The 19511-nt window shown below is 32.6% G+C and overlaps 1 protein-coding gene across 4 annotated transcripts in view; it reads left to right on the forward strand.

Annotated features, from left to right (window-relative positions):
* Positions 1–19511, forward strand: part of LOC115890538 — a 174702-nt gene that overhangs the window by 152061 nt on the left and 3130 nt on the right. For 3 of the 4 annotated variants that reach the window (XM_030910793.1, XM_030910794.1, XM_030910789.1), the window contains exons 4-7: positions 983–1146; positions 8432–8554; positions 10525–10599; positions 19295–19501. In XM_030910793.1, coding sequence (XP_030766653.1) covers positions 983–1146; positions 8432–8554; positions 10525–10599; positions 19295–19501 — 569 coding nt within the window. The remainder of the gene's footprint in view (positions 1–982; positions 1147–8431; positions 8555–10524; positions 10600–19294; positions 19502–19511) is intronic. The other variant, XM_030910792.1, reaches the window with a different exon arrangement.

The raw sequence follows: 19511 nt of genomic DNA on the forward strand, positions 1-19511 counted from the left end.
CAAATATTGTAATATTTGAGGGGCGTTTCCACCCTCTTGGAATTTGAGATTCGAGAAACCCCTTCTTATCTAACCTGTACACCCCACAGTCAATCCGTTTGCCAAAAATCAGCTTTAAACGTCCAGCAGTTTAAGCAGAATCGTCATTACTCAATGGTCATATTTTATGAAACACCCTGTATAAATTTATAAGAAATCTTAAAATATGTAAAACTACAAAATAAATGTACGTGTTTAAGAGTTTTTCCGAAAAACTCACCGGTTTTTAAATAAAAAATATTTTACTATTTGAGGGATAGTTTCACCCCCTTAGAATTCGAGTTTCGAAAAATCCCGTCTTATCGAACCTTTACACCCTAAAGTCAATCTGTTTTCCAAAATTCAGCTTTTTATGTCAAGCGCTTTAAACAAGATCGTGATTAATCAATGACCAGATTTTTCGAAACACCCTGTATACATTTTTAAAAAATCTTAAAATATGTAAAAAAACAAAATAAAATATACGTGTTTAAGCGTTTTTTCGGAAACTTGGCCGTTTTTTATATAAAAATATTGTAATATTTGAGGGGTGGTTTCACCCTCTTGGAATTGGAATTTCGAAAATTCCCTTCTTATCGAACCTCTACACCCTAGAATCAACCTGTATGCCAAAATTGAGCTTCTTACGTTGAGTGATTTGAGCAGGATCGTGATTAATCAGTATGTCAGTCACTTAAGGATTTTATATATTAGTATAGATTTCCTTCAGCCACACACCCGCTTTACCCGACCCCTAAGAGCCACCCGAACAGGACAGCGTAATAAACTAAGAATAAACTCTTAAAACTTTTATATTTATTTAGATATAAAACGAATAATTAATAAAATAAATATCATTCAGCTCCAATTTGCGAGTTTATTATTGGATTAGGCCGGTTTTGCGCTGGTAGCTTCATTTAAATTTCTAATTTATATTTATAAATTTCAAAAAATGTTCATGTAGGTCTGCTGACGGACTAGAAGATTGGTTCGAACTGTTGGAAGAATGCATGTTGACCAGCAAGGAACGGAGAAGAGCCCTGAGGCACTCCCATGATGGCAAACCAAAAGACAATAACAATATCACGACATCATTGGATGAATGGCTGGCTGCTCGTCAGAAATTTCGTAAGTAATTATTTAAACTTTTGATTGGTATTTAAACGAAAATAATATTAAAAAAGTTTCAAAAAATTATACCCTCATTGGAATCCTCAAAAAATTGAATTACTATACGTTACAGTGAGGTATAAGGATTGCCGAATAAACTACTTTTTGAAATTATTCACCTAATTAATAATAAGCATATACAAAAATGTTTATACATAAGTATAATATGTATACACGGTGTTCCTTAATGACATGCTAATATTTAAGGAGGTGATTCTTGGATCTATTATAAGAAAAAAACTTCATATGAATATATGTCCTAAATTTCTTAACTTTGTAGATACAAGGTGGTAAAATTTTCTAAAAAAAACAAAAAAGACAAAAAAGAAACAAAAAAAGGATAACCATCACTTACTTATTTATCTGTAAAAGATGCTTTTCAAATTTTGATTTAAATGTGCAAAACGATATATTGTTTGATTGACTGATAATGGGATATTGGTTAAGCAGTTTAACTGATGTATATGAGAAGCAGCTCTGGGTTATGGCTTTATTAATTTTGGGTATTTGATAGTGCGTATTAAAACGAGTTTCGCGTGGATGAATATTGTCCCTACGTGTTAGTTTTTCGAACAAATATGAAGGGCTCTCAGATTTAATTAATTTATGCAGGAAGCAAGCAAAATTAAGTTTTTGTCGGTCCGATATATTTAGCCACTTTAGATCATGAAGTTTGTGGCTCACGTGATCACTACGTTTGAGGTTGTAAATAAAACGAAAGCAAGAGTTCTGAACTTTTTGCAATTTGAATTTGGTTGGAACATCCAAACAAGGTCCATATACAAAATTACAGTAATTCAAATGACTTAAGACAAGTCCTTCGTATAATTTTTTTTTAACCAAAAGTTCAGAACATCTTTGCTTTTATAGATGTTACGGAGATTAACATAAGCTTTTTGGAGAACTTTTGATACTTGAATACGAAATCGAAGTTTGCTTTCGCACACTACACCCAAATTTTTGTACTCGCCAACAATATGGATTCTTACACCATTTATTGACACGTTCCGAGCTGCCCAATTCTTGGCTGGTCCAAAGTATATAATAGCTGACTTAATATAATAGCTCTAATCTATGCACGCATAATGAGTATGATGTGGTTCGTCGATGCAGTTTGTAGATACGATTCGTTAGTTCGTTTGGAAATTTGTTCATTGTGTTCATGATATTTCTTTTGATGGTTCTTTGAGAACTTCGTCTCAAGGTATTTTTTTCTCTAACGTGAATTATGTATTTTCGGTCCCTTGTCCATTCGACTGTATGTTCCACTGTATGTAGCAAGATTTCCCGATAAACTTTTTTCCAAAATACTCTCTTTCTTTCCAGAAAAAAATCTCGTTCCTTGCAAATTTCTCTCGTTCCTTACTTTTTTACTCATCAATATTTCCCTGAAACTATAATTTACGTGATAATGTACCTAGAAAATAAAATATGTTAAGTGTTTATTTTGGTATTGTTTAACGTTTAGCAATGGAAAGAAAATAAACCTTGTATTTTTAAACTAGATTAATGCCAAATGTGTTATTTATGTCATACCTGTATGTCATGTTTATATATGTTTTGACACGGTATACTTAGAATATTGTTTGCTCTTATTAGAGAATAAACTATAATGTGTTTAGTATTTCAAATGTCATTAGTGGAGGTAGTTTTCCATGTATTGTTCGTTATGGTTCGTATTGGCCATATACAACGAAAAATATTGTATGAAAAACAGCTTCCAGTTGGTTTGGAAATGAACATCGATGACATTTCCCATATAATTTTACATATAAAATGACAGCGACTTCATTTTATAGCCATCGCCGACGCCATTTTTTTCGATCATACGGTATTATAACTACAGTATTTAGGGATTAGCATTTCGTGTTTTGAAACCCATATAGGACTATGATAACATCGATGATAACTAAAATTAAATATTAGTTTTACAATTACTTAATATTTAAAGGTTGGTTAGTTTTTTAAAATAAAAGACACTGTATTACAACTTGTAATCAATTGTACTTTATATAAGATTAATTAATACCGAAGTACTTGAATGAAAATACATGATCATGTTTTCTAATAATATGTTACACATATAAAACGAATTTAAAGAAAAAAATACTATATAATTAAATTAGTTAACATTAACGCTCAAATGGCTGATTTTTGTCAATGTTAAAAAATACTAAAAGATGCAACCTGGCATTTGCTTTTATTTCAAATTAACGTACCCATACTTATTTTTGAATTTTCATATAAAACATAGTGAAAATTTACCTTTAATTTCTGTGCATATAGTAATAATAGAAGAGTGCAAATTCTTTGCTTATTAAAGTAGGTATGTCTGTTGACAGTCTTTGTCATTTTAATAAAAAAATAATATTAATTAATAAAAAAAGTAAAGGTTTATGCAGGCCACTCACTAAAGAACATGTTGGGCAACATGTTAGTGAATGTAGTTTTCATCAACAAATTTCCTAGTGTATGTGTTGATTGGCCAACTTGCTACATGTTACTAAGCATGTTGACAATCTTATGGCTCAACATGTCCCCTGGTGAGTAGTCTACTTAAAAAATTCTTATAATAAATTACATTAGTTTTTTACTTGTCAAAAAAAGTTAAAGCCCACTTCGTTATACACGGTGAGTCTTAAATAAGTGCAAATATTTTCAGAGGTGGTACAGTAGTGGCCAAAATTATAGCAACTTTTAAAACTCAAATATAAAATTGCCTACAAAGTAATAGCAATTTTCCTGTTCACCCAAATAAAATGTTGAAGTCTAGATGTCTATTTTAAGGACATTAAGAGTTGATTAATTTAATAATAAAATAATATGTATATTCTTGTGGACAAAATTATAGCAACTTTTACAAATTAATTTGAAAATATTTTGAAATAAATAGAAAACACGAAAATAATTAATATTTCGTATATCCTTTCTGTCTGATGACCTCTTCATACCTTCTGGGCATAGATTGCAGCAAGTTGGTTATATAATGTTCATCTATTGCTTTCCAGGCATTCTGTAGTGCTTCAAAAAGTTGATCCAAGTTGCTTGTTGTAGTTTTGATCCCGGATTTTTGTGTCCACATATTTCCACATGTTTTCAATCGGGTTAAGATCTGGAGACTGTGAAGGTCAAGGTAATAAATCGATTATTTCATCTCTTAAATACTCGGTCACCAGTTTGGATTTGTGCTTGGGGTCATTATTTTGTTGAAAAATAGCACCTACATGCATTTTTTCTTCCAAATAAGGAATAATTTGATTTTGTAGAATGTCTTTATACAGAAACCGGTCCATTATTCCATTTATTCTGAAGAGTGGACCCATGCCGTAGAAAAACACCTCCAAATGGAACCGCCCAGCCCCCATGTTTCACAGTAGGTGAAATATATTTTCTATTCAGCCTTTCATAAGCAATTCCATCACTTCTGAATATATTGAACTTGGATGCATCGCTAAAAACTACTTTTTTCCATTGTTGATGTGTCCAGTTACAGTAATTTTTAGCAAACCCCAATCGGGCCTTCACATTTTTTTTGAGAGAAGTGTTTTTTTTGCCGGCCTGCGGTCAAATACTCCAGCATCAACTAATCTCCTAACAGTCCTTGAACTGAAATTTACATTGCCAGAATTGCTGATTTTGTTGACAATTTGTGTGGAAGTCATAAATGGATTTTTCTGAGCAATCCGCAAAATAGTTTTATCAACTCTTCTTGTTGTTTTTCTAGGCCTTCCTGTATTTTTTGTTCTTTTCGGCGATCCTGCTTCTTGCTATTTTTTCACAATACGTGATATAACGGACTTGTTTAATAACAAACTTTGGGCAAACCGAATTTATTTTTCGCCATTTACAAATCGTCGAATAATAATATCCCTAACTTCGGGAGACACAGTTTTACCACGATACATTTTTACCGATAAATATTACTTTATTACTGCGTTTTCATTTTGCCAAAATGTCTGAACCTGATTGAATATTATCTTTACAAAAAATAGTTGCTATATTTTTATCCAGCAAAAAATTTAAAATGTATTTCCATTTGACGATAGTGTGATGAAAAATTGTATACATAGTAAACAAATATTTGAGTGAAATACAATAATAACAAATTGTAAACTACTCGCCAATTTTAAGTTTTAAATAAAATTTTCAAGAATATTAAAAGTTGCTATAATTTTGGCCACTACTGTATATTTCGACCCCAGGAAAACGTATTTTTTCGCAAGAAATAGATATTGAAAATCGTGCATTTTCTTTTAAATTTACCTGTATATTTTTTGAAAACTTTTTAGAACTCACTGCTCACCGTAAATTTTCCCACGGTCTAATTTCTTAATCTGTGATATTACTTACCATGGTTACGGCTTTACTCTATATCTTTACTCTATTACGGCTTTACTCTATATCTATAGCACTAAAAGGAATACAAATACAAAAAAAAAATCCGGTGGCTCTCAAATTTTTTTCAAAAAAAGGCAATTTTTTTTCAATTTTCAAACTTGAATAACTCGGTTATTTTGGACTTATTTGAAAAACGGTAAAGAGAAAATATGTTTCTTTTATCGAGATCTATCAGCTCTAAAAATATTTGCACTTATTTAAGACTCAGCCTGTATAATGTTTGATCCTACAGTAGATTACAGTTGGATGTTGGAACCTTTGGTGTTACCACAGCAAAATAAAATTAAACACATTAGTTACGCAAAAATTAGTTCACCACAATACACCAAAATACATTACTTTTGCACTGGACGTGCATTTTGCTAACCATGTTAGCATCATCAGCAGACGATTAAAACTAAAAAAACGCTAAACTAAAAAAAATAGTTTTAGTCATCTGTGATCTGCTGATGATGCCAACATGGTTACCGAAACGCGTGTCCAGTGCAAAAATAAAGTGTTTTGCTTATTGTGGTGAACTAGTGTTTTATTTTGCTCCTACCATAGGTAGTAAAGTAAAGCCCGGTTGACCCGGTCCAAGTGTATTTTAACTAAGTACACACGCTGCTTCTGACGTATGAACAGTTATATCCAAGTTGATTTGGAAAGCTTCGTAACATTCAAGTAAGTAGGCCAAGTAAGTGTCTGCCAACTCACTTGGATGTCAATACAATTGGACCGTGTCAACTCGCCCTAAATGTAATCGCATCAAAAATAAATATCAAATATATTATAATATATATTCAAAATAAATCTTATAGACTTTCAATTTAAATCAATAAAAGATATATTATAATATAAGCTTGTTAAACATTACTGTTACTTATCAATTATTTCAATTTGTTTTATTAACGGCAAAGTTCATGTTATATGCGTTTGTTAACCTCTGCACCTCAAACTGGAGTTATAATAGTAAGGTATGAAATAATTAACACTGTTTAATAAATTGACCTTTCACTTTATTATTGTTGTTTCGAGAGTAAAAATAGATACCGATGAAAAATTAAAAACAAACTAAAAATCATAATTTTCAATACAATAATATAATATAAATAGTAAACATACTGTTCGAATCGAATATCTAATTGATATTATATGTCTATAAACTCTTATTTTGATTTACTTAAAATTATTTAAATTCATTTACACTCATATTATGTGTAAAAATGTTTAAAATATTTAAATTAAGATTTAAACGCTAAAGTTCGGGAATGGAACATACGGGCGGTCTGGGATAGCGCTATGCTATTTTTTATATATAAAAGATACTTCTTTTATCAGGAGCATTTATTCATAAATTATTTAAAGGATAAGAAAAATACCGAAATAAATTAAAAAACACAACATGTCATTACAAATATTATTACTTACTTCATAACCTTGATGAATATTTATAGGAGTAATATTTATAGCTTCAAGTTATTTTGTTGATCTTTGTTTGGAAACAAAGATGAATAATCAAATTTTATGCCAAATTTTTGTACATAATTTTATCTCCCACTTTAAGTATTTATTCCGAGTCGTAACATTTTTTCTAAATCTGACACCACCGTCATTTTAATCTTGAATATTTTAAGTACACGCTTCAAGTCTTGGGTCATTAGAGAGTCACTGGAGCATACCTCTACCAACCTAAGAAAATTATCGGAAATAATTTGTTTACTTCCGATACATAATCGCTAACGCGAGGTCTTAGACAACATATTTCTGCTGTACTACCATATTGCACTTGACAAGATGATGGTGTAAAGCGTCTAAGAAACTTTGTAGTCACATCTCCGAAAGGTACCCGGCTCCCCACAGTGCATTTATCCTGCTTTGTCACGTTGTAAGATAAAATATAGTTACTGGGGTCTCATAGACCGCACACGTTAGGACGTTAGCCGTTAATGGGGAAAATATCCGTACTCAAACTGTACTTAAGAATGCTTTTTTTGTTATTCTTATTGAGCTGTCGCTCATTACATTTTATAAATAAATTTAATTAAGCTTTATATATAAATCAGTTTAAAACGTTCTACGTCTTCCGATGCGATCTCTCCATGCCTGCCTGTCTTCTCCATGCACCGTCTCCGAGAGCTCTTTCCTCCATAAACGTGTCAATTCCTTCCTGCCAACTTCTTCTCGGTCTACCCGGTTTTCTGCTTCCTGCAGATTTCCAGTTTATGATTTGCTTTGGGATTTTTATTTCTGTCATTCTTTGGACATGCCCGTACCATATGAGTTGTCTGTTCTTTATCTCGTCCACTGTTGTATGTTTTATATGTTAACTTCCACAATCTCTCTTATGCATTCATTAGTTATTCGTTCGAGTCTTGATTTGCTTGCTGTTCTCCTCCAAAAGTCCATCTCTATAGCTTCCAGTGTTCGTTTTGTTGTTTCCTTAATTGGCCACACTTCACAGCTGTATGTTGTTATACTCTTGATGATGGTATTATATATGTTTTGTTCCTGTTGTTTATGCTTCTGTCCCACAGTATCCCATTTAAAACCACGATAACATTGCTTCTAAGTTCTAAGTCGATTTCGTTCTCTAATTGCTATATCCAACAGTCCATCATTTGTGATTTCCATACCCAAATATAATCCCTTCTAATATTAGGTCTTGTTGTTCTCCTCCGATAAACATATATATTCTGTTTTGTTAGTATTGATATCGAGACCCCATTTGTGATATTCTTCTATAAGCTACGTGTCATATAATTTATATCATCGTAATCTTAATTAAGCTTTAAATTCCCTAAAAATAAACTGCAGACGAGTGCACCAAACATACATTTCAAAGTTTTTCCCATTTCATTTTCAGCGATGGGACGACTGCTGACTGAGAGTGTACCTGCTTCTAATCAAGAAGTGACTCTCAGACGGAAAGATTGGTCATCCAGAGAAAACGATTGGGACCATTCCACTTTGGACAATCGCCTTTCACGTAAGTTATTGAAACAAACATTTACACCTATAGCTTAAAGTTGAACATTTATAAGAAATATACAAGTAGTCTAAAAAAGTTAAGGGTATGATCCCTCATATAATTTTAAGAAAAAAAGTTTTTATAAACATGGGGTCTAAAGTAATTCCTTTCCAATATACGGGGTGTTAATAATTTAAATAAAAATCGCATTTCTCGCTATCTGCTAATTCTCGCAAAAGCTTATTTCCGTTCAATATTTCAAGGTTTTCAGTTCAAATAGGACATATTATATTGCGAAAAAATCGATTTTTTTAAATTTTTAACACCCTATAAAACAGAAAATAGCCATCTTATCCGGTAGTCAAGCAGCACTAACAGCGATAAACTCAATAACCAGTAATTCGAAGTTGGTCAAAGAATGCCTAGAGAAGCTGAACAAATTAGGCAAAGAAAATAAAGTCTTCCTACTCTGGGTGCCAGCTCACCAAGGGATAGAAGGCAATGAAAAAGCAGACGATATAGCTAGAAAAGGAGCGAACTCTCCGTTAAATGGACAAAACCGTTCTGCTTTCCAAATGGAACTTAAAGCAGAACTCAAGAATTTGGAAGAATCCATCCGTAATCTGGAATGGGAATCCTTCAACGGTCTAAGACACTCCAAGAAATTTCTCAGAAATTACGACCGAGAGAAATCAAAGATTTTCCTTGATTGGAGTAGGAACAATCTTCGCATTGTCACGGAGTTTTTAACAGGACACTGAACTAACAACGAACAACTCAGTAGACTGAAGCTAAGAGACAACGGCGAATGTAGATTCTGTGGGGAAAATGGGGAGACACACAAAATTTTATGGCACTACAACCATTCGTGCCATACATTTGATGGAGAACTGGTCTCTGTGAAGCCGTCTCAGATACTGGCTTTCGTCAAAGCTTTAAAACTGTATGATGAGTTATAACTCGGTGTAACTCAAGAAAGGGGAGCACACAATAGATCGGTAAGGTCGCGGTGATTAACTCCCCTCCCAAACATTCTACAACACCCTGTAGATCAGAAAGGTAGTACTTTAGACCCCATGTTTATATGTGTTTTCTTAAAAACACATGGGGAATCGTACCCTGATTTTTTTAGATTACTTAGGAAACACTCTGTATATTAGATTTAATGAAATACCCAGTAACCAAAATACCGTATGATCGACAATAAACGGCGTCCAATTGGCTTGGAAATGGCGATCGATGATATTTGCCATATAATTTAACGTATAAAATGACAGCGATCTTCATTTCATAGCCATCGCTGATACCGTTTTTTTTCGATCATATTGCCATTACGTTGATTAAATTATTATTCTATTGTTTTGATTACCTAATTTAAACATATCGCCTAACTAAAAACCTCTGAAAATAAATATGGAGTGTGTTTTAGTTTTAGAAATCTCATAACAAAGCAAATAAAATAATAACATGCAGGGTGTCCCATTGCAAAAAAACATAAGTATGGGCACAAACTAATATAGTTAGTCTGTGGTATGGGTTATATTTCTAGAATAATAGCTTCCAGCGAAACACCACTGATTGCTATGTGAAAAACACTATGGGACTAATTTTTACCTTTTAGATGAGTTAGTTTTAAGTTAATTAAAATGCAACAGTTTCAAATTCGCCATGTATTTTACAACTAAGAGGGCTAGAACAGAACTGTGTGTAATATCTTTAGTTTTATATAAAAAAAAACTAGCATAATCATATGAAAACCGCATCTTTGTATCTCTAGTCATAAAACGCTAAACTCCGTAAAACAGACGAAACTGGGACACCCTGTAGTTGAAACTTTTTGAAGTTACTTTATAACTACCTAACTGGTTTTACGTAATAACTATATATAGCTATAATTTTACGTAATAATAAGCTCCATAATTATATTTATTTTCGAAAGTATCAAAAGGAAGTTCTGGCTAAAAGATCTCTAAGTAATTATTTATTAGGAATTCTGAAAGCGGCCCGAAGCAGTAACCGTGGTAAAAAGAGAAAATGGTATAAATTTGGAAGCAAGACGAATAGTAAGTGAAATTGAGGCTTGAAACTTGGGTTTCTAAGATGGAAGGAAAGGGCTTTGGGATAATAAATTGTGTTGTAATAAACTATATAGGGAATATGCTTTTTCTGTTTTCTATTCGTTGTGAGCGTACCAAATGAACAAGTTTGATGTTTTGTAAAAACTTTACAATGGTGTTGAGTTGAGAATTAGTTTACGCGATATAAAGCTTACGTTTATAATTATTATCCATAATATCAGAAAATACATATACAAACTTTCTTGAAAATACCACGTAAATCGAAACCGTGATATCGAAACAAAGTATTTGTTATATAAACTATACAGGGCGAGTCTTAAATAGGTGCAAATATTTTACTCGATATTTTAGGATGATATATTTCGACCCCAGAAATATGTCTCGGTTCACCTTAACATTCACAGTATAACTTCAGTAGTCCAGACAGACATCGTCCCAGCATACGCCCGGATTATCGATGTACCCGGATTACTAGAGCTACTTAAATTTATTTTAAAATTATTTTTTTTTGTAATTATTTTATTTTATTTCTTTTTTATTTAGGAAATGAAAACAAAAAAAATGAATGAAAAATTAAAACAAAAATTGTCAAAAATAACGTTTACCTATTAATCTAAATTATAGACAAATAGTTTCCCGTAAGAACCTGATTCCTCGCGGTAATAATTAAGATATTAATAACAGTGAACACACACACACACACAAGAGAGAGAGAGAGAGAGAGAGAGAGAGAGAGAGAGAATGATTCAGTGAATTCATGGTAATTATTAGATATTAGTACATCTGTTATTATGGTATTCTAGTATTTCCTCGACTTTAAAATAAACTAACTGTTTCTATCTTATTTTTTGTTAGAATGGGCATAATCAAGAGGGCTACTGATACCGTGTTGTAAAAATAAGGTAATTAATTTTACTGCTCTTTACTGTGTCTTTGCTATCAGCTAAAATAACATATATACTATCGTATTTAATTTTTTTGAAAAAACGCGCTTTGTTTGTTAAATTGTAAGAAAGCGCCCCCTAGCCGTTCCCCTAACGTTCAAAACCTTATTATTATTATTTTTATGGTTTAATATAGAGTAAGAAATGCTCTTTTAAACGAGCTTTTGTTTGTTGGATTCTGATTATCCAGTCCGGAGTTATTAACATTTAAATAAAGATAGATTTAACCTTCCCCCACCACTTTATTTTAGCAGATAGGGGAAAATGGTTCTAACAAAAAAAATCCAAAATTTACTGAAGATTATGAAGCTATTATTTATAGTACCCATTATCTAGTCAAAATTCTGTAAAAATTCTATTTTCTTATTTTCCATAGCAGTTGCGCCCTCTAGCGGCCGTTTTACAAACTTGGAAATAATATCCATCAATTTATCATAGCCCCTTTAGTTATAAATATTTTTTTCCGTAGGCGCTACGGCTAATACTTTCCGAGATACAGCCGAGAGCTATTCTTGTCTATTGTGGGACAAGGGTGGGACACAAGATTCCAACAGATAATATTCAAAAACTGACAGAAAATACAATTTACCTGCGATTTAAAATGATAGACACAAGTGTCACTGAGATGGACCCTCCCATTAGATACCTATACTATAGTTCAAGTTGATTATTCTTCTCTTCTAAATTGTTTTTATTTGCCTTTAAAACAACACGGTATTGATAATGGTATTCCTACCTGGCCTTCGAAATTATTTTGAGATAAAAGTCTTTATTTTATCCCTTTTGTTCATGCCAAACACTGCAGATTTTGAAACCATAATCTGTTCCGCAATTTGGCGATTTTATTCCAGAATCAAGATACTAAAATATTTTAGATTTTTCGGCGAGTGTAAGAATCATTTTATGTGCCCGTTTGATTAGAACTATTATGCTTTAACCGCTCTAGAATCCAATGCAGAAATATAAACTCAGTTCATAAACAAAAGGTAAACGTTTCTGCTTGTCCAGATTGGAAAATTCTGAGATTTCGCGTATTCGCGTATGATTTTTTGGCGCTCTGGTTTCAGTTTTTTTTCAAATGTTTTAAAATGTCGTGTCCGGATTACTAGAGTGCCCGTTTCTTAAGTGTGTCCGGACTATTGAAGTTATACTGTATCTAGTGTTAATGGCAATGACGTAAAAAATTAAGCAAAAAATATATTTTTAAAAAAATTAAAGTAAAATAACTGGGCTATTTTGGACTTATTTGAAAAAAGAGCAAGAGAAAATATATTTTCTTTTGAGATCTAACACTCCTGAAAATATTTCCACTTATTTAAGACTCATCCTGTATAGTAAATACATATTATCTATTATGGGGAATATTTAGACAGATTTACTCTGAATATTATACACATAATGTAACATCTATAAAAATATGTATGTATGAACATAAACAAATGTATAAATATATTATGATGCCAATGCCAAAGAGACCTCTTGATTAATATTCAAACTTCTTTCTTCGATATTTCTTCAATATGATCGTTCTTTCTTCTCTTCATAAATATTAACTCTTCTAGATAAATCGAAATATTTCGATTAGATGTAATGGATTTTTAATCCTATAATAATTATCTTTGTTTTGCTTATATACAGGGTGTTTCAAAACAAATGCGAAAAACTTCAGGGGGTGATTCCTTGTTCAAAATAAAGGGTAGTTTGCTTCATAAACGTTGGGTCAAAAGTCAACCATTAGGGAGATATTGCAGTACAAAGATGGCGGAAAAATAATGTTTTTATTTTTTATCTTGAAAACGAAAAGAGATAGACTTATAAAATTTTATGGAAGCATTACTGTTATGAAAACACACTTTCTGGTAATTTTTTCACTTTTTTAAAATGAGTGGAAGGGGTTGAAATAAACTACCCCTATCATTCTTGTTAACGAAATTTAAAGAAAAATCTTATCAAACACATGCAAAAAAATTAATTTGGATAGCTTAGTTTGTTTAGAAACTTTTTATCTCTTGTATTTTTTTGATAAAACTCACCGATTTGATATTAAAAAATAAAATGTAAAGCATTACATGTCGGGACAAAAAACATTTTCTGATAAAGAATCTAGTGGGCTGCTGTAATTTTTTTAGGAAAAAATCTAGTCGGCCGCTGTTACTTTTTAGGATGTTCCTAATATTATTTTATTAGACATTACTCTACTGCAATACGTTATTACCTAGATGATTATTATTATCGTTATTATCACTAGATTCTTAATCTAAAAATGTTTTTTGTCCTGACATGTAATGCTTTACATTTTATTTTTAATTTCCAATCGGTGAGTTTTATCAAAAAACACAAGAGGTAAAAAGTTTCTAAACAAACTAAACTATCCAAATTAAAGCATTTGCATGTGTTTGATAAGATTTTTCTTTAAATTTCGTTAACAAGAATGATAGGGGTAGTTTATTTCAACCCCTTCCACTCATTTTAAAAAAGTAAAAAAATTACCTGAAAGTGTGTTTTCATAACAGTAATGCTTCCATAAAATTTCATTAGTCTATCTCTTTTCGTTTTCAAGTTAAAAAATAAAAACATTATTTTTCCACCATCTTTGTACCGCGATATCTCCCTAATGGTTGACTTTTGACCCAAAGTTTATGAAGCAAACTACCCTTTATTTTGAACAAGGAATTACCCCCTAAAGTTTTTCGCATTTGTTTTGAAACACCGTGTATATAATCTTCCTTCGTCCCCAACGTACAAAAATGCTGGTATCCGTTTTATGTTTTTCTAAAATAAATATTGAACTTTTTCCTTACCTTAGGTTTCATCTTAAAAGGCAGTGTATATATTAAAAAGGGCTTTTTTAATCTACTCGGATTTAAAATTCAAATTCGAATTTGGGTCGTAGTTTTCCTGCAACGTCAGATGCATTTTTAATTCTACAGTAATCGTTTTAGCGATCTAAACAGTGGCGTAGCGAATATACCCTTAATTGTTAAATTGAAATTCTTTATATAGCCAAAATATTCATTGTAACAACACACATATGTTTTAAAGAATGAAATTTAGTATAGAAATTTTATTAGAAATAGTATTGGAATGAGGTTGTTTTTGAAAATTAACATTTTCAATTTTGTACGATTTATTGCAAAAAAATACTGTATTAATAATTATTTCTATTAAATTTATTTTAAATAGAAAAATAAAACACTAATTCACCACAATACACCAAAACTATACTAGTTTTATTCATCATTATCATCTGCTGATGATGCTAACATGGTTAGCGAAACGCAATTCCAGTGCACATGTAAAGCGTTTTGGTGTATTTTGGTTAGTAACGAACTAGTTCCAATGAACTGTTTCAAGCCCGGAACGAAAGGAATTAGTTCCCGGTTTCTCAAAAGACTAGTTTTTCCTATTCCGGGGACCGAGACTGTGATAGAGATATCGTAATATGCGACGGCTACAGATCGGCCAGCGCGATCATAGCCGGATGCTAGGCGTCGTTTAGTTAAAGATAGGAATGAGGAGTGTCAACCGTATGTTATCGGTCCCGGACCGAGAGGACTGAGAGGAACTAATTAAACAACTAGTTCACGGGAATCTATTCAGTCTGTAGATCCGAGATATAATTATTGGCCTGTTGCCGCGGCCGGCGTAATTACCATAGAAACTTGTCGTGGAGACTGTTTTTAATTTTTAGTTTGTTCTTTGAATATTTTATGGAAATGTTTCACTTTAGGTCACTAAAATTACTTTTTTTACTACTAAATGACTTTTTAGACAAAAACAAAAAGTTTGAAGTGAGAAAAAATGCAATTTTTTGTAAAATAAGAAAAAACATTACCTTCATATTTATCATTTGGCTTCACCTACACATGTGCCATTATTAAGTATTTTATTATTTGCTCCAATTCATTTGTGATATAGTTTTTTAAACTCTAATTTGAGTTTCTTTGTTAATTTTTTGTTTTTATCTCCAATAAAACTTATCTATTTTTTTAACATACGCAATTACACGTCCTGTTTTATTTCGTACGTTATAAAAATTATAAAGACCATACTGTGATTAGTTCTGACGTATAACGAAACCTATGAGCAAGCAACGTGGGTGTCAATGTTAGTCGGGAACTAATGTGTACTAAAGACCTAGTTCAAGGAACTATTTCTCTGGAGGAACTAGAACTAAGGAAGTAGTTCCTAATAAGGAACTGGAATTTCCACCTCCAATTGTGGTGAATTGGTGTTTTATTTTGCTGTTGTACCACCAAAGGTTCAAACTCTCAACTGTAATTATTTTAAATAGTCAGATTTTTAATTTGGCACTATGACAAAACAATGACGAAAAGAGTAAATCTGAACAAATATGAATTAGCATATTACATTTGAGGTTGGAATACTAATTTTTTAAATTATTTAAAATATATAACCGTACTCTTTTTGAATAGGTGCAAAATATATTTTTTCTTATATGAGGAATTAAATTGAGCAAAATTACATACATATATACAGAGCGACTCTTAAATACGTTCAAATATTTTTAGGGGTAGTACTTTTCGACCCCAGAAACAGCTCTATGAGTTTTTTTGGCGAAAAAAAAAATAAAATTTGTAATTTTTTAAAAAAAATGGATTTTTTAGTTTTCAGTTCAAAAACACAATTTCTTGATAATATAGCGACACCCATAGGTATAAAGAAAGAAAACCTAGAAAAGATCCAGTGGTTCTTGTTATGTTTGTTTTATCGAGATCTACCAGCCCCAAAAATATTTGCACATATTTAAGACTCACCCTGCCTTCTACATAACATATACAGGAATGCCACGGGATGCGTAAAACTTCACGCACTAACTAAGAAATACACAATAGAAAGAGGAATAAGACAAGGTGATACTATATCCCCTAAACTCTTCACTGCGGTGTTGGAGCATGCATTCAAACAACTGAACTGGCAGAATAAGGGCATAAATATAGACGGCGAATACCTACACCACCTTCGTTTCGCCGACGACGTAGTTATAACAACCGACAATTTAGGAGAGGCACAGGAAATGCTGGAAGAACTAAGGCAGGCGACAGCAAAGAGTGGGACTGTATATTAACTACCACAAAACACAGTTCATGACAAACTTGGTGGCCAGCGGAAACCTGGTGACAGACGAAGGAGACGAAATAGAGCAAACGCACAAATATAAATATCTCGGTCACGAGATACAGATTCAGAGACAACCAGACAAGCGAAGTCACACGACGCATAGGGGCTAGGATGGGTAGCTTTTGGCAAACTAAGAAACGCCCTTAGGGGAAACTGCCTATATGTCTGAAACGGAAAGTGTTCAACCAATGTGTGCTCCCGGTGATGATATACGGGGCGGAGACTCTGACTCTGACGAGGAAGTCAATAAACAAACTTCAAGTGGCACAGAGAGCAATGGAAAGATCGATGCTGGGAATCACTAGAAGAGACAAAGTGACGAATATAACAATAAGAAGCAGAACAAAGGTTGCCGACATTATCGAACTTATCACAAAATCTAAGTGGAGATGGGCGGGACATGTGGCTCGCACTAAAGACAACCGATGGACAAAACGAATCCTGGAATGGAGACCCAGAGAAGACAGGAGAAGCAGAGGAAGACCACCCACCAGATGGACGGACGACATCAAACGTGTGGCGGGAAACTGGATTAGCACCGCACAAGACAGAGGACAGTGGAAACACCTGGAGGAGGCCTATGTCCAGCAGTGGACGAAAATTGGCTGATATAGATAGATAGATAGATAGAAGACTCACCCTGTATAACAACTAGACTATTAATAAAAGTCAAAAGGAGACATATAATTCCTTCGACATATAATTCCTCGACATATAATTTGTCGACATCGTAATTTCCTCGACATATAATTTGTCGAGGAAGGGGTGCAAGGATACGCCACTGAATCTTAATTGCGGGAAATTTCTGCCCGTCTGGCTCTCGTTCACCGTTCACGAAATCATTTCGTTTAAACATAGAAAAGTATTTTCTATGTATACCCATTTTGTCGTGTTTGAAAAACTCTTTACTACCTAACATTGCCTTTGCCTCTACAGAGTGCCTCTCCATGAAACCCTTCTATTCGTAAATATAGCAAAAAAATCGTTTAGGAAATGTTTGAAACGCTGAAAACGTATTTTCAATTGACTGCAATACATACTTCCTGATATATTATAACTAGATAATAGATACTTTTTTTTTCGTGAAAAACATTACTGCAGTGCCAATCGAGTTACTGGCAAAATAACAATTTGGTTATATCTGGATAGCTTATAACTTATTGGATGCTAATATCACTAGAATCTCTGGTAACGTTATTTCCAGACTGACTACTTCAAATACCCACTTTTTCAGTAGGGACGTATATTGTAAATTAGCTTGAGTATTTCGAAAAGTTAAATATTTTAAGGGAGGGAATACGCAAATAGAAGGAATACCATAAGTACCATGTGAATATTAAGTTCAAAATCCACTCCAGCTAAAAAATAATAATTGCTTTGTAATTATTACAAAGAGTTTTTATTGTAGAGTATTATTACTCTTACTCTCTCTTATTGAGATTTTTAAAAGGTGTTAAATTTGTATCTGTTAAATTTTATGGATTTAAGTTTATTTTTCAAAGTTTTGATTTTATTAGTTATGTAGCATGCTTTTTAATTTATATGTTTTGTTTCGGCTTCTGTTATGGATTTGGCGGAGATTTTTAGTGTTTTGGCGGAGATTTTTTTAAATGTGACAGTCAAAGTATGCCGTACGATATTGTAATTTAAATAGTTTTTTTTATTAGTATATGAACCGTATGATCGAAAAAACGGCATCAGCGATGGCTATGAAATGAAGATCGTTTTCTTTTATATGTAAAATTTTATGGGGAATGTTATTTTCGATCACAGGGTATTATCCCTTTGTTAATAGTCGTTTTTTTTCAACTTCCAAATAATGCATTATATGAGTTAGGATTTAGTAACACAGAACACTCCAAACATATACCGGGTGGTGCATCAGCGTTGGAAACATAGGAAATCGCATGCAAATTTTGAACTGTTCAAATATTGGCTCCCCTATTGATTTTGCAGCAATGTCAAAAAAAAACGCTAATTCGCCACAATACATCAAAACAATTTTACTTTTGCACTGGACGCGCGTTTAGCTAACCATGTTAGCATCATCAGCAGATGATTAAAACAGTCAGATTTAATTAACTGCTGATGATGCAAACATGCTGAACGAAACGTTCAGTGCAAAAGTAAAATTATTGTTTTGGAGTATTGTGGTGAATTGGTGTTTTATTTTGCTGTTATAACACCAAAGGTTCGAACCCCCCAAATATAATGGTCTTAAGAAGGTTGTAATTTATTATTATTTAAAAATTACTTTTGAATGGTGTAGTTTAAAATTCGAGAAAAATATTTTTTGGAAATAGATTTCGTGTGTCTGGAAACGTTCTATCCTTTTTTAAACTTTCTATAGCTATATAGTGTTAATTTTTGACAAGTTTTATGTGAATTTTTAGTGAACAACGTCTAAATATTGACCGCGCCAAAATTATCATCGATTGTCATTCCTCAGCTGTCTTTGACGCCATTTTTTCCAACATACGGTATTTTTTACACTCTTTACATATCAAAATTAATCTTAGTAATAGTAACAATTTTCTAGAAATCTCAATTAGAACCCTAATTTTTTTAATAATAATAACAACTAAATTTTACAGTACTCACCGACATCGACATCAACACATACGACGACAGCACAATAGGAGCTCCATCTGTGACTTCTTACAGAATGAATCGCGACGTCATTTGTATTCAGCCCCCCTCACTGAGGGCTGCCGGATCCTTTCGTTCCAGGGACACTAGTCAACCACCGAAGAGATCTAATAATATACCGGACGCTCAGTGTCAGTATATAAAATTCAGAGGTAGGTACAT

This window comes from Sitophilus oryzae, unplaced genomic scaffold, assembly GCF_002938485.1.
Source record: "Sitophilus oryzae breed Bouriz unplaced genomic scaffold, Soryzae_2.0 scaffold_882_pilon_pilon, whole genome shotgun sequence".
NCBI classification, from domain to species: domain Eukaryota; kingdom Metazoa; phylum Arthropoda; class Insecta; order Coleoptera; family Curculionidae; genus Sitophilus; species Sitophilus oryzae.